Source organism: Bos indicus, chromosome 3 (genome assembly GCF_029378745.1).
Source record: "Bos indicus isolate NIAB-ARS_2022 breed Sahiwal x Tharparkar chromosome 3, NIAB-ARS_B.indTharparkar_mat_pri_1.0, whole genome shotgun sequence".
Taxonomy (NCBI): Eukaryota; Metazoa; Chordata; class Mammalia; order Artiodactyla; family Bovidae; genus Bos; species Bos indicus.
The window spans coordinates 100,274,037-100,292,262 of NC_091762.1; the positions used below are offsets into that span (position 1 = coordinate 100,274,037).

At 38.2% G+C, this 18,226-nt stretch overlaps 1 protein-coding gene across 1 annotated transcript in view; it reads left to right on the forward strand.

The window, feature by feature from the left end:
* PIK3R3 (phosphoinositide-3-kinase regulatory subunit 3) overlaps window positions 1-18,226 on the forward strand; it is a 105,006-nt gene that overhangs the window by 45,402 nt on the left and 41,378 nt on the right. Inside the window, exons 2-3 of the mRNA XM_019957551.2 lie at window positions 15,675-15,783; window positions 17,677-17,775. Of these exons, the coding sequence (XP_019813110.1) occupies window positions 15,675-15,783; window positions 17,677-17,775 (208 nt within the window). The remainder of the gene's footprint in view (window positions 1-15,674; window positions 15,784-17,676; window positions 17,776-18,226) is intronic.

Sequence of the window (18,226 nt, forward strand, 5' to 3'; positions counted from 1 at the left end):
AAGTCTCTCACTGTTTCCACTGTTTCCCCATCTATTTGCCATGAAGTGATGGGACCAGATGCCGTGATCTTAGTTTTGTGAATGTTGAGCTTTAAGCCAACCTTTTCACACTCCTCTTTCACTTTCATCAAGAGGCTCTTTAGTTCTTCTTCAGTTTCTGCCATAAAGGTGGTGTCATCTGGCTATTGATATTTCTCCCGGCAATCTCGATTCCAGCTTGTGCTTCATCCAGCCCAGCATTTCTCATAATGTACTCTGCATATAAGTTAAATAAACAGGGTGACAATATACAGCCTCAATGTATTCCTTTCCCAATTCATTGTTCCCTGTCCGGTTCTAACTTTTGCTTCTTGACCTGCATACAGATTTCTCAGGAGGCAGGTCAGGTGATCTGGTATTCCCATCTCTTGAAGAATTTTCCATAGTTTGTTGTGTTCCACCCAGTGAAAGAATATGGCATAGTCAATAAAGCAGAAGTAGATGTTTTTCTGGAATTCTCTTGCTTTTTATATGAACCAGTGAATGTTGGCAGTTTGATCTCTGGTTCCTCTACCTTTTCTAAATCCAGCTTGAACATCTGGAAGTTCACGGTTCATGTACTGTTGAAGCCTGCCTTGGAGAATTTTGAACATTACTTTGCTAGCATGTGAGATGAGTGCAATTGTGTGTTAGTGTGAACATTCTTTGGCATTGCCTTTCTTTGGGATTGGAATGAAAACTGCCCTTTTCCAGTCCTGTGGCCACTGCTGAGTTTTCCAAATTTGTTGGCATATTGAGTGCAGCACTTTCACAGCATCATCTTTCAGGATTTGAAATAGCTCAACTGGAATTCCATCACCTCCACTAGTTTTGTTCGTAGTGATGCTTCCTAAGGCCCACTTGACTTCACATTCCAGGATGTCTGGCTCTAGTCCGGTGATCACACCATCGTGATTATCTGGGTCATGAGGCTCTTTTTTGTAGAGTACTGTGTATTCTTGCCACCTCTTCTTAATATCTTCTGCTTCTGTTAGGTCCATACCATTTCTGTCCTTTATTGAGCCCATCTTTGCATGAAATGTTCCCCTGGTATCTCTTAATTTTCTTTAAGAGATCTCTAATCTTTCCCATTCTCTTGTTTTCTTCTATTTCTTTGCATCACCAGATATTCAGTACTGAAGTCAGATTGATTATGTTCTATGCAGCCAAAGATGGAGAAGCTCTGTACATTCAGCAAAAACAAGACCGGGAACTGACTGTGGCTTAGATTTTGATGTGGAATTCCCTAATTTTTAAGTGTTGGGAAATCAAAACACTCTGGGAGTAGAGTTGGGGGGAAAATACTAATTGTGAGGTCAAAACAATATAATTCTGACCACTAAAGTCAGCCTTGTGGATTGCCAGTTTGTGATGTCTTGGTCTAGAGTGGTGGGATGGACGAGGCAGCTAGCCTAGGAAAAGGAGCCAGTAACAGGTTTAGAAAGAATGACCAGAGAGATAGAAAAAGCATGCAAAGGTATAGGGTCTCTGATGCAGAGTAAAGAGGGTATTTCAAAGAGGAGGGAATTAGTAGTAGTATCAGATGCTTCAGATAAGGAATGAAAACTGCCCATCACGTTTAGCAATTGGGTCACTGCCTTGGACAAAAATGTTTCAGTGGGGTTGGGAGGCAGGATTGCAATGCATTCAAGAGGAAATTTAAATGGTGACACAGGTAGTATGCAGCTCTTTGATAAAAGTTGGGTAGAAAGAGAAGTTATAGGATATGAGTCCTTAATTTGGGACTTATGGATCCTCCTCCGTCAGTATTATATGCACACTGTGTATGTGTGTACATTTTCTTCTGGACAGAAGTCTTAAAGGTTTCCTCAGCTTTGCAAAAGAGTTTATAACTCCAGAGAACCACTTGTGTCGGGAGGCCTGTAGCTGAGAGATTTGGGTGTATTTATGAGCTTGTAGGAAAGGAGCCAGTAAAGCATGAGAGACTAGAGAGTAGGAATAGGGTGTTGGAGAACTGTTGCCCCTCTGGTGGTAAAAGGAGATGGGATCTGGAGTATTAGGTAGAAGGACTAATTTAGATAAAGAATGGGTATAGATGCATATATATTTATAGGTAAATGGTAGAAAACTGAAGTAGCTCAGTTCACAATGTTTATTTTTTCTGTTATATAGTATATTTTTAATATACAACATTGTAATATAATACAATATACAACATATATATTAATATATAACATTTATAGTATATGTTTATTGTTTCTGTTATATAGGTCTACCAAAAGATGAGTGAAGAGAGATGGAATATGATGTTTGAGGAAGGTGGAAAAGGTTTAAAATACCCATAGTGAAGAGTGAGAAAGAGGCAAATCTAGGGAAAGTCTTTTGGATTGCATTGAGGGGTTCTGTGTGTGATTGGAGATCATTACTAGTAAAACCAAATGGAAAATGTGTCCACATTTTCCCCATCTTGCAGCCTAAGGAGAGAGCAGAAAAGGCATGAAAATGGATTGAGCTGTGATAGGGGTCTTGCCAGGCAGGTGCATTTAGGAGAATAGGAGGAATAAAAGAGATGAGAGTATTAGTTGAGATCAAACATTGTATCGAAAGTAATGAGTTCAAGGAATTGGAAATCTCATAGAAGTGGAAGAATAGGGGGAGAACTGGAGTAAATGAGAAAACTGTAGAGACAGAAGTCAGAGTGCATTTATGAGATTAGGACTGGGGTTCTTTTCCTAGTTTTTTTTGTTGTTGTTGTTTTTCTTTAATCAGAATTACCAGTTGTGTTTAAAAAACACAGATGCCCAGGTCTCATTCTGGATCAACAGATTGAGAATCTCTAGGGAGTTGGACCAAGGCATCTTCATTTAAAAAGTTCTACATGATTTAAATACAAATTTTTTAAAGTTTACATATACTAAAATTTACTTTTTTTGGTGTACAGTTCTGAGTTTTGACAAATGCATAGAGTAGATAGGAGGAGCAGGTATGGTGAGGAAGGTACATTTGTTTCTGAGCATCTGATTTCTTATTACACTGAAGATGTAGCCCATGGAGTTAAGATTATTACACTGAATTAACATTTTTTGATCACTTTTTTAAGTCTAGATCAGGGATGGCATACTTTTTCACAGAGCCAGGTAGTAAATACTTTAGGCATTGTGTATGCTTAGTTGCTCAGTCATGTTTGATTCTTTGAGACCCTTTGGGCTGTAACTTGCCAGGCTCCTCTGTCTGTGGGATTCTGCAGGCAAGAATACTGGAGTGGGTTACTGCAGGGGATTTTTCTGACCCAGAGATTGAACCCGTGGCTACTGTGTCTCCTGCCTTGCAGGTGGATTTTTTACCCACTGAGCTGTTGGAGAAGCCCTTAGGCATTGTAGGCCACTTATGGCCTCTGTTGCCTGGTTTGTGTGTGTGTATGTGTTCCCAACTATTAAAAATATGTAAAAATACATTCTTTGCACTGCACAAAATAGTCAAAGGGCCATAATGTACTGACCCCTGGTAGAAAATCAGTACAACAGTAAATCAAGCTCTGATTTGTAGTATTTGCTGATTCTAGAAGTATAGATACTCCTGGGGCTGATTTCAAGCTACCAATATTATATGCTGAATGCAGAGTTTGAAAGAGATGTGCAGTAGCACAAAGTATTTCTGCTGTATAGATAAAGTAGATGTAAATTAAACTTTGAATGCATAGTTGATAAAATACAGTAGCTGAAGCTGAAGCTCCAACACTTTGGCCGCCTGATGCGAATAGCTGACTCACTGGAAAAGACACTGATGCTGGGAAAGATTGAAGGCAGAAGGAGAAAGAGGGTGACAGAGGATGAGATGGTTGTATGGCATCATCAATGCAATGGACGTGAACTTGAGCAAACTCTGGGAGATGCTGAGGGACTGGGAAACCTGCTATGCTGCAGTCCATGGAGTTGCAAAGAGTCTGTCATGACTGAGCAACTGAACAACAACAAATGCCATACACACGTTTTCCCTTTCCCCATTTTCCAGTGTAGTTATATCACAATTATCATTGTTTCTCAAATTATCTTTTAGTGTTTACACTGTTATGACGGTGTAAGTAGTGTTTAAGTCATCTGTATGTTATGATTATATTTTGTTTATTATATGTTTTTGGAATTAATTATTGCTTTAATTTTTAAACATTTGCTGGATTCTTTTTATGTGCTTATGACAGTGTTATTCTCATATTCCATGACAGAACTATAAAAGTCATCACAGGGGGGTTAAACATGAGATAATCTATTATTTTAATTTTTTCCTTCAACACACCTCCTTAGTCCCCCATTGTTCTCTTGCTAGAATCCCAGTTATTGTTTCCAGCTATCATCCTGATACTCTTGTTGTCCTAGTGATTACTTTTGCTTCTCTCCTGTGTTGGTGTCCACTTTCCTGACTCCTACACCATTTTCTTCTAGGTTTATTTCTTCATTTTGCTAGAGGACATTGTAAAGGAGCTTCTTAAGAAAGGTACTAAGAGAAGTTTCCTGAGACTTTGTATGTCTGAAAATGACAATTCTACCCTCATGTGTAATTGATAATTTGGCAGGATATATGATTCTTGGTTGAAAAACCATTTTCCCTTAGAACTTGAAGGTTTTCCCTCCAGTACTGTTAATTTGCAATATTGCTGTTGAGGAATCCAAAGACATTTCAGGCCTTAGTTGTTTGTGATCAGCCTTCCCCCGCTACCCCAACCCCACCGTGCTGTGATAGATTTTAAGATCTTCTCTTTATTGCTTAAGTGAAAGTCCACCGAGATGTACCTTGATATGGATCTTTTTCATTCATTTTTTGGCATTCTTGGCACTTTCCCTTTGGAAATGTATGTCCTTCATTTCTAAGAATTTTTTTCCCCTTATTTTAAATGTTTCTGTTTTTTGGAACCTCTTTTAATTCGGTTTTGGGTCTTAGTTTATTCTCTAATTCTCTTGCCTTTTCTCCTATTTTTCATTACTTTCTCTTTCTGTTCTGCTTCTAACTTTATTTGATAGCTTGTCCATTAAAATTTTTTTAAAAAAACTCTTTTATAATTTTAGTATATCAGGGCTCTTGTTCTTTAATGTTACTTTGTTATAGATCTTGTTTGTATTTCATAGATGCAGTATTTCCTTTTGTATTTCTGATATACTTTTTTGATCTGTAGAAATCTTCTTCTTGAATTTTTGGTTTATGCTTAAGTTCCTTTTGTTTATTTATTTATTTATGGTCTTCTTTAATGTTGGTGAGTTTCCTTATATGTCTCATGGTTTTTTATTTTTTTTTTTAAAAACCCTGAGGTAAATATGCATAATGTAAAATTTATTATTTTAACAGTTTTTAAGTGTGCAGTTCTGTAGCATTAAGTTCTTTGACACTGTTGTGCAGCCATCACTGCCATCCATCTCCAGCGCTTTTTCATCTTACCTGACTGAAATTCTGTACCCATTGAACACTGACTCCCCATTCCCCCTCCCTGTCAGCCTAGGCAAGCACTCTTCTGCTTTCTGTCTCCATGAATATGACAGGCACCACATATAGGAGGAATCATACAGTGTTTGTGCTCTTGTGACTGGCTTATTTCTTCAAGGTTCTTCATATCTCCATGAAGACATGTCTTCAAGATTTGTCCTTGTGTAGCATGTTAGATTTTTAAAGAGTTTGCTCTCTCTCTCTCTCTCTCTCTTTTTTTTTTTTTTTTGATTGTCCTATGCGGCATGTGGGATCTTAGTTCCTCTACCAGGGATTGAACTTGTGCAGTGGAAGTGTAGAGTCTTAATCACTGGTCCGCCAGGGAAGTCCCTAAAGGGTTTGTTTTTATTTAAGAATAAGATACTGAATAGCTGTATTGAAGCTCCATGTAAGTAGGAAGGACTTAGTAACTGGAGGCCTTCGCTGAAAGGTGTTAAGATGATGAATATCTGTTTTTAAAGAACATCTTATTTTACTTATTTATTTTTAAAATTTTATTTTATCTATATTTATTTTTGGTTGCACTGGATTTTGCTGCATGGGGGCTATTCTCTAGTTGTGCTTAGAATAGTTGTGGCTATTGTCTTATTGTGGTGGCTTCTCTTGTTCTGGAGCATGAGGCTTTAGCATGGGCTTCACAGCTGAGATCTTTTCAGTTTCTCCAGAGAAAAATCTCCCTAACTCATACCTTGGGGTAGAAGCTTTGTGGCTTATTGTTTAGAGAACTGAGATGGGGAAGGGGTTTGGGAAATCTACGTACTTAGTAGACTTTTCTTTAACTTTGCTGTTTTCAGTAAAGGATTTGTCTCTTGACCCAGTTGCACTTGGTGTTCCCTGAGTCCAGAGCCTCTATAACTGTTTCTGTGACCTGATGAGTGACAGGTAGCCTTGGTGTAGGAGGAGGGAGAGGTAGTTGTCTGACTGCATGGGGACTGGGAGGAGAACTGGGGATCTAGCTGAGTTTGTGTACACTTTCAGTCAGTTCTCCTATTTTTGGCCCCTTCCCTCAATTCTCCCTTTAGAGATACAGTGTGCCTCCAAGTCCTGGTCTTTACAGAGTACAGTGGTGTGATTCCTTTTTTACTGGATTTTCTCTCTTCAGGCTTAGGTTTCAGTTTTTTGCAATCTACCAAGTCAAATTCATTTGGTTGCTCTTCGTGTGTTAAGAGTTTTGTTGCTATCATCTGATGTTGTTTCCTCTGATCGCTTTTACTATTGAATGCTTCAGATCAGATCAGATCAGTCGCTCAGTTGTGTCGGACTCTCTGCGACCCCATGAATCGCAGCACGCCAGGCCTCCCTGTCCATCACCAACTCCCGGAGTTCACTCAGACTCACGTCCATCGAGTAAGTGATGCCATCCAGCCATCTCATCCTCTGTCGTCCCCTTCTTCTCTTGCCCCCAATCCCTCCCAGCATCAGGGTCTTTTCCAATGAGTCAACTCTTCATATGAGGTGGCCAAAGTACTGGAGTTTCAGCTTTAACATCATTCCTTCCAAAGAACACCTAGGGCTGATCTCCTTCAGAATGGACTGGTAGGATCTCCTTGCAGTCCAAGGGACTCTCAAGAGTCTTCTCCAACACCACAGTTCAAAAGCATCAATTCTTTGGCGCTCAGCCTTCTTCACAGTCCAACTCTCACATCCATACATGACCACAGGAAAAACCATCTAGGTTGGTCATAACTTTCCTTCCAAGGAGTAAGCGTCTTTTAACTTCATGGCTGCAGTCACCATCTGCAGTGATTTTGGAGCCCAGAAAAATAAAGTCTGACACTGTTTCCACTGTTTCCCCATCTGTTTCCTATGAAGTGGTGGGACCAAATGCCATGATCTTCGTTTTCTGAATGTTGAGCTTTAAGCCAACTTTTTCACTCTCCACTTTCACTTTCATCAAGAGGCTTTTGAGTTCCTCTTCACTTTCTGCCATAAGGGTGGTGTCATCTGCATATCTGAGGTTATTGATATTTCTCCCAGCAATCTTGATTCCAGCTTGTGTTTCTTCCAGTCCAGCGTTTCTTATGATGTACTCTGCATAGAAGTTAAATAAACAGGGTGACAATATACAGCCTTGACGAACTCCTTTTCCTATTTGGAACCAGTCTGCTGTTCCATGTCCAGTTCTAACTGTTGCTTCCTGACCTGCATACAGATTTCTCAAGAGGCAGGTCAGGTGGTCTGGTATTCCCATCTCTTTCAGAATTTTCCACAGTTTATTGTGATCCACACAGTCAAAGGCTTTGGCATAGTCAAGAAAGCAGAAATAGATGTTTTCCTGGAACTCTCTTGCTTTTTCCATGATCCAGCGAATGTTGGCATTTGATCTCTGGTTCCTCTGCCTTTTCTAAAACCAGCTTGAACATCAGGAAGTTCACGGTTCATGTATTGCTGAAGCCTGGCTTGGAGAATTTTAGCATTACTTTACTAGCGTGTGAGATGAGTGCAATTGTGCGGTAGTTTGGGCATTCTTTGGCATTGCCTTTCTTTGGAATTGGAATGAAAACTGACCTTTTCCAGTCCTGTGGCCACTGCTGAGTTTTCCACATTTGCTGGCATATTGAGTGCAGCACTTTCATAGCATCATCTTTCAGGATTTGGAATAGCTCAACTGGAATTCCATCATCTCCACTAGCTCTGTTCGTAATGATGCTTTCTAAGGCCCACTTGACTCCACATTCCAGGATGTCTGGCTCTAGGTCAGTGATCACACCATCGTGATTATCTGGGTCATAAGATCTTTTTTGTACAGTTTTTCTGTGTATTCTTGCCATCTCTTCTTAATATCTTCTGCTTCTGTTAGGTCCATACCATTTCTGTCCTTTATCAAGCTCATCTTTTCGTGAAATGTTCCTTTGGTATCTCTGATTTTCTTGAAGAGATCCCTAGTCTTTCCCATTCTATTGTTTTCCTCTATTTCTTTGCACTGATCGCTGAAGAAGGCTTTCTTATCTCTTCTTGCTATTCTTTGGAACTCTGCATTCAGATGTTTATATCTTTCCTTTTCTCCTTTGCTTTTTGCTTCTCTTCTTTTCACAGCTATTTGTAAGGCCTCCCCAGACAGCCATTTTGCTTTTTTGCATTTCTTTTCTATGGGGATGGTCTTGATCCCTGCCTCCTGTACAATGTCACGAACCTCATTCCATAGTTCATCAGGCACTCTATCTCTCATATCTAGGCCCTTAAATCTATTTCTCACTTCCACTGTATAATCATAAGGGATTTGATTTAGGTCATACCTGAATGGTCTAGTGGTTTTCCCTACTTTCTTCAATTTCAGTCTGAATTTGGCAATAAGGAGTTCATGGTCTGAGCCACAGTCAGCTCCTGGTCTTGTTTTTGCTGACTGTATAGAGCTTCTCCATCTTTGGCTGCAAAGAATATAATCAATCTGATTTCAGTGTTGACCATCTGGTGATGTCCATGTATAGAGTCTTCTCTTGTGTTGTTGGAAGAGGGTGTTTGTTATGACCAGTGCATTTTCTTGGCAAAACTCTATTAGTCTTTGCCCTTCATTCCATATTCCAAGGCTAAATTTGCCTTTTACTCCAGGTGCTTCTTGACTGCTTACTTTTGCATTCCAGTCCCCTATAATGAAAAGGACATCTTTTTTGGGTGTTAGTTCTAAAAGGTCTTGTAGGTCTTCTTAGAACCGTTCAACTTCAGCTTCTTCAGCGTTACTGGTTGGGGCATAGACTTGGATTACTGTGATATTGAATGGTTTGCCTTGGAAATGAACAGAGGTCATTCTGTCGTTTTTGAGATTGCATCCAAGTACTGCATTTCGGACTCTTTTATTGACCATAATGGCCACTCCATTTCTTCTGAGGGATTCCTGCCCGCAGTAGTAGATATAATGGTCATCTGAGTTAAATTCACCCATTCCAGTCCATTTCAGTTCACTGATTCCTAGCATGTTGACATTCACTCTTGCCATCTCTTGTTTGACCACTTCCAATTTGCCTTGATTCATGGACCTGACATTCCAGGTTCCTATGCAATATTGCTCTTTACAGCATTGGACCTTGCTTCTGTCACCAGTCACATCCACAGCTGGGTATTGTTTTTGCTTTGGCTCCATCCCCTCATTCTTTCTGGAGTTATTTCTCCACTGATCTCCAGTAGCATATTGGGCACCTACTGACCTGGGGAGTTCCTTTTTCAGTATCCTATCATTTTGCCTTTTCATACTGCTCATGGGGTTCTCAAGGCAAGAATACTGAAGTGGTTTGCCATTCCCTTCTCCAGTGGACTACATTCTGTCAAATCTCTCCACCATGACCCGCCCGTCTTGGATTGCCCCACGGGCATGGCTTAGTTTCATTGAGTTAGACAAGGCTGTGGTCCTAGTGTGATTAGATAGACTAGTTTTCTGTGAGTATGGTTTCAATGTGTTTGCCCTCTGATGCCCTCTTGCAACACCTACCGTCTTACTTGGGTTTCTCTTACCTTGGGCGTGGGGTATCTCTTCACAGCTGCTCCAGCAAAGCCCAGCCATTGCTGCTTACACCTTTAAAATATGTATTTTATTGCCAATTTGGAATGATTAATAGAGGGACTGAAGAATCACATGTATTTAATCTACTGTGTTTTAGCTACTGTTCTATACTTGCCTAATTTTTTTTTTTTTTAGCTCCATAAAAACTTTTTGAAGAGAATCTGTAAGTTCCTTATTACTGAAAAGCTTAGACTAGCAGCATTGGCATTACCTGGGAACTTGCTAGAAATGCAGAATTCCAGGCCCCAACCCATACCTAGCAATCAGTGTTCTGTATTTTACAGTATCCCTGGGTGATTTATAAGCACATTAAAGTGTTAAAGGTACTGTTCTGATTCACTGTGCCTGCTACAGTGCTTGACACATGTTAGGTGTCTTCTGTTGGATAATCAGAAATTTAGAAAAGATGCTGTAGTTAGAAATACTGTTTTGGGGTCAGTATATAGGTATTATTTATAGAAGCTATGGGAGTAGATGAGAGTACAGATTAAAAGAAGGTCAAGGAAATGTCAGTTGTATGGATGAAGGAAGAGAGGGCTTTCTGGGAAAACTGAGCGCTAAAGAACAGAGGCCTTGAGTATACAAGATGTAGGACAATGAGCAACCTTCCACGAGAATGGGCTGCCAGGTTAGAAGTGTCTTTAGGGAGTGCAAAACTTCAGAGATGGCTAAGAAGTGGGAAAAAACACTTTTCTGGAAAGACATTCAAGTTACAGAATAGTTTATTTAATTAGAATATGGGGAGAATAATCTAGGAGGTTTTTCCAGAGGACATAATGGAATGATCAGCAGTGAGAAGATGGTGTAGTGATGAATTATCTTGAAGTTTATACTTTTGGATTACAAAGTCCATAAGTATAAAGACTGTGTCTATCTAGTTCATTGCCATATTTCCAGCTCTTAGAACATAGGAGGTATTCAATAAATAGTTGTTATATACATATGGATTGATGATAGATTGTAAAAATAGGCCAGCATTTCATTCCTTCTTATTGTGTTCTTTTAGCAACTTTATGTAGAAACAGCTTTGTAATTGTTTCATTCTACTTATATTTCTGCAGATGAGAAAAAATACAAGGAGGCTGTGGGCAGCCCTCTGTAATAGATGTGACATGGTCATTATCTGTTTGTTGGTAGTGGAGCTATCACAGAACTGTCATTATCCGTAAATAGCAGCTTCCCTGTGCTGCTGGTCAACTCAGTTCTGTATAGAGCTCCCCCAGAGAAGGAATACAGACAGCAGCAAGTCTTTGTGGTTCCTTTCAGTGATTTGGTTCTTGTTGGGCCAAACTGGTCCTTGTTGGGCCCTGCTGGTCATGGCATTCAGTTCAGTGAGGACTTGGTTTGACAAGCCCAGTGTTTGAACTTTTCCCAGGAGAGAATCAGTTGTTCTTTTTGCTGGGTTTCAGTTGCTCTTACTGTGTTTTCATTGCATCTTACTTTTACTTTTATTACAGTATTCGCCTTGTTCTGCTGAGAATTATGGTCATATGTTTCTAAGTGTCATTCCCTCTAGATTTCTTTTAGTGTCTTGTCTTTGTACCTTTCATAGTAATAGCACAGTGCTTTTGTATAGCACAAGTTTAAACTATTAATCCTTATAAGTAGAAGAATTTTAAATTCTGTAAAATTATATTTCCAACTGTAGCTACTTTTATATGCCACATCCCTTTCAAAGAAGATAGGTATAAATAAGTAGCTACTTAGAAAAAAAGAATGGATTATAGCAAGCTCTCCCCATCTAGTCATTTTAGAAGTCTGATATTTGTTTTTTTAAATAACAGCTTTTTTGAAATGTGATTCACATACCATTCAGTTCATCCACTTAAAAAGTATACAATTCAGTAGTGTTTAGTATATTCACAGAATTGTGTAGCCATCACCGCAAGCAACTGGAACATTTTCATTGCCCTCAAAGAAACCTGCATACATAGCTGTCATTCCCTTTCCCCCTTTAGTCCAACCCTACACAACCATATACTTTGTTGCTGTAGATTTTCATGTTCTGGACAATGGAATTATACAATATATGGCTTTCATGATTGCTTTTTGTTTCATTTAGTCTAATGTTTTCATGGTTCATCCATGTTACCACATGTTTTTATTCCTTCTTACTGCCTAATAATATTTACTTGTATGTATGTATATTCACGCATACATACACACTACATTTTATATATTCATTTACCTTTGATGGATATTTGGGTTGTTTCCAGTTTTTGGCTACTGTAAGTAATACAGCTTTGAACATTTGTATCCAGTTTTTTTGTATGGTTTTATGGTTTCTTTCTTTTAAAATATATGGCTAGGATCCAAATTGCTGGGTTATGTGGTGACTCATCATTTAACCTTTTCAGGACCTGCTAGACTGTTTTCCAGCCAGTTGCATCATTTTACATTTCCATCAGCAGTGTATTGAGAGTTCCCGTTTCTCTACATCCTCACCAACATTTGTTGTTATCTGTTTCTTTGAGGTGGTATTTCATTGGTTTCATTTTCATTTCCCTGATGGCTAATACTGTTGAATATCTTTTCATGTGCTTGTGGGCCATTTGTATATCTTCTTTGGAGAGATGTCTGTTCAGATGCTTTGCCCATGTTTAATTTTAGTCATTTTTTGTTATTAAGTTGCAAGGGTTCTTTATGTGTTCTAGATACAATTTTTATCAGATATATCATTTATGAAGATTTTCTCCCATTTTGTGGGTTGTCTTTTCACTTTCTTGATGGTGTCCTTTGAAGCACAGAATTTTAAATTTTGATGAAATTTCAGTTTTCTACTTTTTCTTGTTTGTGCTTTTGATGTCATACCTAAGAAACTATTGTCTAATCCAAGGTCATGAAGACAAGCTTATTTTCTTCTAAAAGTTTTATAGTTTTGGCTGTTAACATTTAGGTCTTTGATCCATTTTGAGTTAATTTTTGAATACGTACAGTATGAGAAAGGGGACCAACTACATTCTTATATTTGTGTTGTTCCCCTTTTCCCACAATATTATCTTTAACTTTTTTGTTAATTAAAAAAGTTTTTCAGCAATCTAAAACTTACAAAAAGGTTGAATGTACAATAGAAATAACTTGCTTTCTAGAACCATTTAGAGTAGGTTGCCGACATGAGAGTCCATGATGTCCATGTTTGTATTTCCCACAAGTAAGAACTTTCTCCAACATAACCACAATCAGATCAGAGATCAGATCAGTCGCTCAGTCGTGTCCGACTCTTTGCGACCCCATGAATCGCAGCACGCCAGGCCTCCCTGTCCATCACCAACTCCCGGAGTTCACTCAGACTCACGTCCATCGAGTCAGTGATGCCATCCAGCCATCTCATCCTCTGTCATCCCCTTCTCCTCTTGCCCTCAATCCCTCCCAGCATCAGAGTCTTTTCCAATGAGTCAACTCTTCGCATGAGGTGGCCAAAGTACTGGAGTTTCAGCTTTAGCATCATTCCTTCCAAAGAAATCCCAGGGCTGATCTCCTTTAGAATGGACTGGTTGGATCTCCTTGCAGTCCAAGGGACTCTCACAGCTATCAAAATCAGAAAATGAACAATGATGCATTATTACCGTCTCATCCTCAGATTCCATTCAGGTTTTTCCATTGTCCCAGTAATGTCCTTTATAACAAAAAGATCCAGTCCAGACTCACACGTTGTATTTAATTGGCATGATTCTCTAGATTTTCCCTAATCTAGAACAGCCGCTCAGTCTTTCTTGAGTTTCACGACCTTGATGTTTTTGAAGATTCCAAGCCAGTTCTTTTGTAGAATGTTTTTCTAGCGTGGTTGGTTTGTCTCATGTTTCCTTATGACTGGATTCAGTTTATGTGTATTCGTCGTGTCCTTGGTGCATCCTGTTGGTGGCCTGTGATCTCATCGTTACTGTTGGTAGCTACCTTGATTGCTTGAATAAGGTTTGTTTCCCAGGTTTCTCCACTATTATATTAACCTTTTTACTTTCCTGATTAATAAGCATTTGTGGGAAGGCCTTCAAGATTATATAAAGCTTCTGCGTTAATCTTTCTATTTTTTCATTTATTTGTTTACATCTGTGTGGACACATGGATTCCTGTTTTGTTTACTGGTTTATATTCCCTTACTATTGTTATTTGTATTGATGATCCAGTCATTCCAGATTGGGTAGTAGAAGCCCCTTCAAGCTGGTTACTTTGTTGTTTTGTCATGGCCCCTCATTCTTTGAATATTTGGTTACTTTTTGTCACAACATGATGTTCCAGGTTCATTTGGTACTTGGTTTACCCCACCCCAGCCGTTTGTCCACAAGTGCAGATATACAGCTTGATGTACTTCTTTCCCAATTTGGAACCAGTCAGTTGTTCCATGTCCAGTTTTAACTGTTGCTTCTTGACCTTCATACAGATTTCTCAAAAGGCAGGTCAGATGGTCTGATATTGCCATCTCTTGAAGAATTTTCAACAGTTTGTTGTGATCCACACAGTCAAAGGCTTTGGCATAGTCAATAAAGCAAAAGTAGATGTTTTTCTGGAACTCTCTTGCTTTTTCAATGATCCAATGCATGTTGGCAATTTGATCTCTGGTTCCTCTGTCTTTTCTAGTTAAACATCTGGAAGTTCACGGTTCACACACTGTTGATTTATTTATTTTTATTGTAAAGATATAGGTATAAACACACACTTGAATAGCTTGCTAAATAACTGCTTCCCTGGCCTTCCTACTCCTTTTCCTGTTGACCAAGAGGCTGAGCCCTCAGCTACATAGGCTCTGGTGCCTAGCTGGTGTTTTTAAATAAAACACTGAAAAATGAAGTACAGAGAAGACTGTGGAAAGTAGTGAGAAAGAGAATACCGTGAAAAACAAAAGCCATAGGATGTGATGTTCAAATTTAGACACAAGATGGCTCATGATGATTATTGGTAAATAATAAAATAGGGGACAGATTGGCCAGGACCGAAGAAACAAGAGGGCCAGGGAGCCCCATTGTGCCTGACAAAGGTGGGCATCCTCCAGATGGAGAGTCTTAATTACATCCGTTACAGTGAACATCTTCACGACGCTGTGAGCTCTTCAAGGCCAGGTGCATGGCTTCCTTATGTCTGTATCCCCACTATTTAACACTTTCTTGCATATGGTAGATTTTTAATGCATATATTTGGGAACCAGGAAACTGAGCTGAGTTGGCTTACTGCTTTCAAAGCCGTTTTGGGTGATGTCTATTCATGCAGTTCATTCACTCCTCTGCCTAAGGCAAGGGTGACAGACTTCATCTCACTCTGATGGACTGATAGTGAATACCTGGAAGCATTAATAATACAGATTTTGAGGGGACTCCCCTGGCAGTCCAGTCGTTAAGATTCCATGTTTCCACTGCAGGGAGCATGGGTTTGGTTGATGGCACGGAAGAAAGGAGTGCCACTCATTCACAGTGCCACCTTGAAAGAAGGGTGGCACAGATGTTCTCTACCCCCCACCCTGGCCTAGGAGAAAGGCATCCAACAAAAAGTTAGTATTTTATAAGAAGGAAAAAAACGCAGATAGCTTGAATATTTCATTTTTTCAGGCAATTATTGGTAGAGTTCTAAAAGGATTCTTTCATTGGCAAATGTTTAACATTTAACATAAAATAATCCCTATTTTGATTTATAATGATCTGGAACCTTAATGTACATTGGTTAATGAACTGTATTTGAGGAAATTAGAGAGTAAATAATAATTTACATTACAAAATAATAATGTTAATTTCTCTTCTAGCTCTTCCACCAAAGCCACCTAAGCCAATGACTTCAGCCATTACAAATGGAATAAAGGACAGTTCTGTTTCTCTTCAGGATGCAGAATGGTACTGGGGGGATATTTCAAGGTAATTAGACTAAGTATTATAGTTGAATGGAGTTTAAAAAATAATTCTTGAGATTAGTAGTTTAGAAAAATATTTTTAATGCCCCACAAGTTGTCATTTAAAGATTACCATTTAAAAACCTGTGTAGGAGAACCTTTAAAATTTTCTAAATAGTTTTCTTCCCACACACAAAAAAAGACAAGATAATCTTTAAATTGTATGTATGGTTATTACTTTTAATACTGTATTGAGGATAGGGTTCTGAATAAGTGAAATGTACATTTAGGATAGATGTATGTGTTTTGGGATAAAATATTTATGCTTAATTTTCCCTATGTTTCTGTTTCTAAGGTAATGGTTCCTCAGTGTTTTCACACATAAAAATCAATGGAGTAGGGTTCAGGAATCTGCATTTATAACCTCCCAGTTGATTTTTATGTCTCTTCACCTCCTTTTGAGAAACAGGACTCTAGGACAGATTTGCTTTTTGGGTAAAATGTGGTTTTGGAAAACTCTGAATGTAGAGAGAAAAAAAAGATACATCTATATTTTATAGATAAATACGTATATATATTTTAAATTCAAATATTGTATTTTCTTGTTTTAAAAAAGTTATATCTACTTTTGCCAAATCAGATTTCAAGTTGCTTCTGTATTCCTCAATATGCTTGTCCTTCTCTTTCTCTTGTCTGTACTTTCCTATTACCAAAGTAGCACTCATTTATTTTTTTTCCATATCATTTTAACCATCTAAAGATGTACAGCTCAGTGGCATAAAGTACATTCACATTATTGTTCATCCTTCCCCACCCTCCATCTCTGAAAGTGTCATCTTCCCAAAGTGAGCTCTGTACTCATTAAACACTAACTCACTTTTCCTTCTGTTTTCCCCAGCACCTGCCTCCTCTTTCTGTGAATTTGACTTTTCTAGGTACCTCATATAAGTGGAATCATGTAACATTTGTTCTTTGTGTTTGACTTGTTTCGCTTAGCACAGTGTCTTCAAGGTTAATCCATGTTATAGCATGTGTCAGAATTTCCTTTTTAAGGCTGAGTAATATTCCATTATATATACCTACCACATTTTAATTTATTCATTTTTATGGACATTTGGCTTTGATGAATACTTGAGTTATTTCCAGCTTTTGGCTATTGTGAATAATGCTGCTATGAACATTGGTGTATAAATGTACAAGATTCTGCTTTTAGTTCTTTGGGCATATACCCAGAAGTGGAATTTCTGGGTCATACAGTAATTCTGTATTTAATTTTTTGAAAAAGACTTAATATATTTGATATTAAACATAAAATTTAAATTTTAGCAGTGTACAAAAAAAGGATCTACTATATTTACATACTACTTAATTTATATTTTAAGACCATGTGGTTCTGTGACTCAAGTTTCTTTTATGTCCTGCCATTTTCTTTGAGTCTTCTAGTGTTGTTCCTTAAAGTCCTAAACCATCTCTGCAGAAGAAATTTTTTGTCAGTATAAATTCAAATTGGAGAATATTATTGAAAGATTGTGAACTGAGTAAATTATCCCCACTCTGATCTGACCCAGCTGCCACTGTTGTTTAAACTTAATCTTTCTAAACAGCTGCTGTTTTTTTCTGACACTCTACAAGTTCATACCTGCCTACGGAAGCCCTAAAGGCTTAATGGAAACAGGTATTCCCTACAGACAGTTGAAACCTGGAAGAGTTTAAAAATCAAATACTCATCCTGGGATTGCAAAACACCAAAAATCAAAACAAAAGCATATCTAGGGGAGGAACTAAATGACCTCTGACAGCCCCCAGGATTCTATAATCTTAGACCCCACCTCCCAATTAGTCTTAGTGATAATATGTGAAGAAAACAACCAACACTTACATTAAAAAAATTTTTTTTTCCTATAATTCCTTTCTTCAGGGAGGAGGTAAATGACAAATTGCGGGACATGCCAGATGGTACCTTCTTGGTCAGAGATGCCTCAACCAAAATGCAGGGAGATTACACTTTGACCTTGCGGTGAGTATTTTTCAGCATTTTGTCTAGTGTTCTACTAGCATGATTTATTTCTGGTATACAAAGATTCCTGTATTTTATTTAAATCTTTATATACAAATTTCTTCATATTTTTATTTAATTTAGATACATAATTTTAGTTGTTTGGCTAACTATCTTTTTCCTACACATTTAAATATTTAAATTAATACTAAAAAGGCAACAATTTTTATTTTTATGTAGCAGTAAAACAAAAAGCCTTAAAATCCCTAAATATGATGAAGTAAGATGTATACTGTTGACCTTATGAGTGAAGTAGAAGTCATGGGCACAGCCTAAAGTTATTAATGATATGCTGGGAATCCACTCCTCCAATAACTCTATTGTTTTCCTTAATCTAGACTTCAGAGAGTAAAACTCAACATAAATAAGACAATTTTCATGCCATCTGTGTGGGCATATTAGAATCTCATAA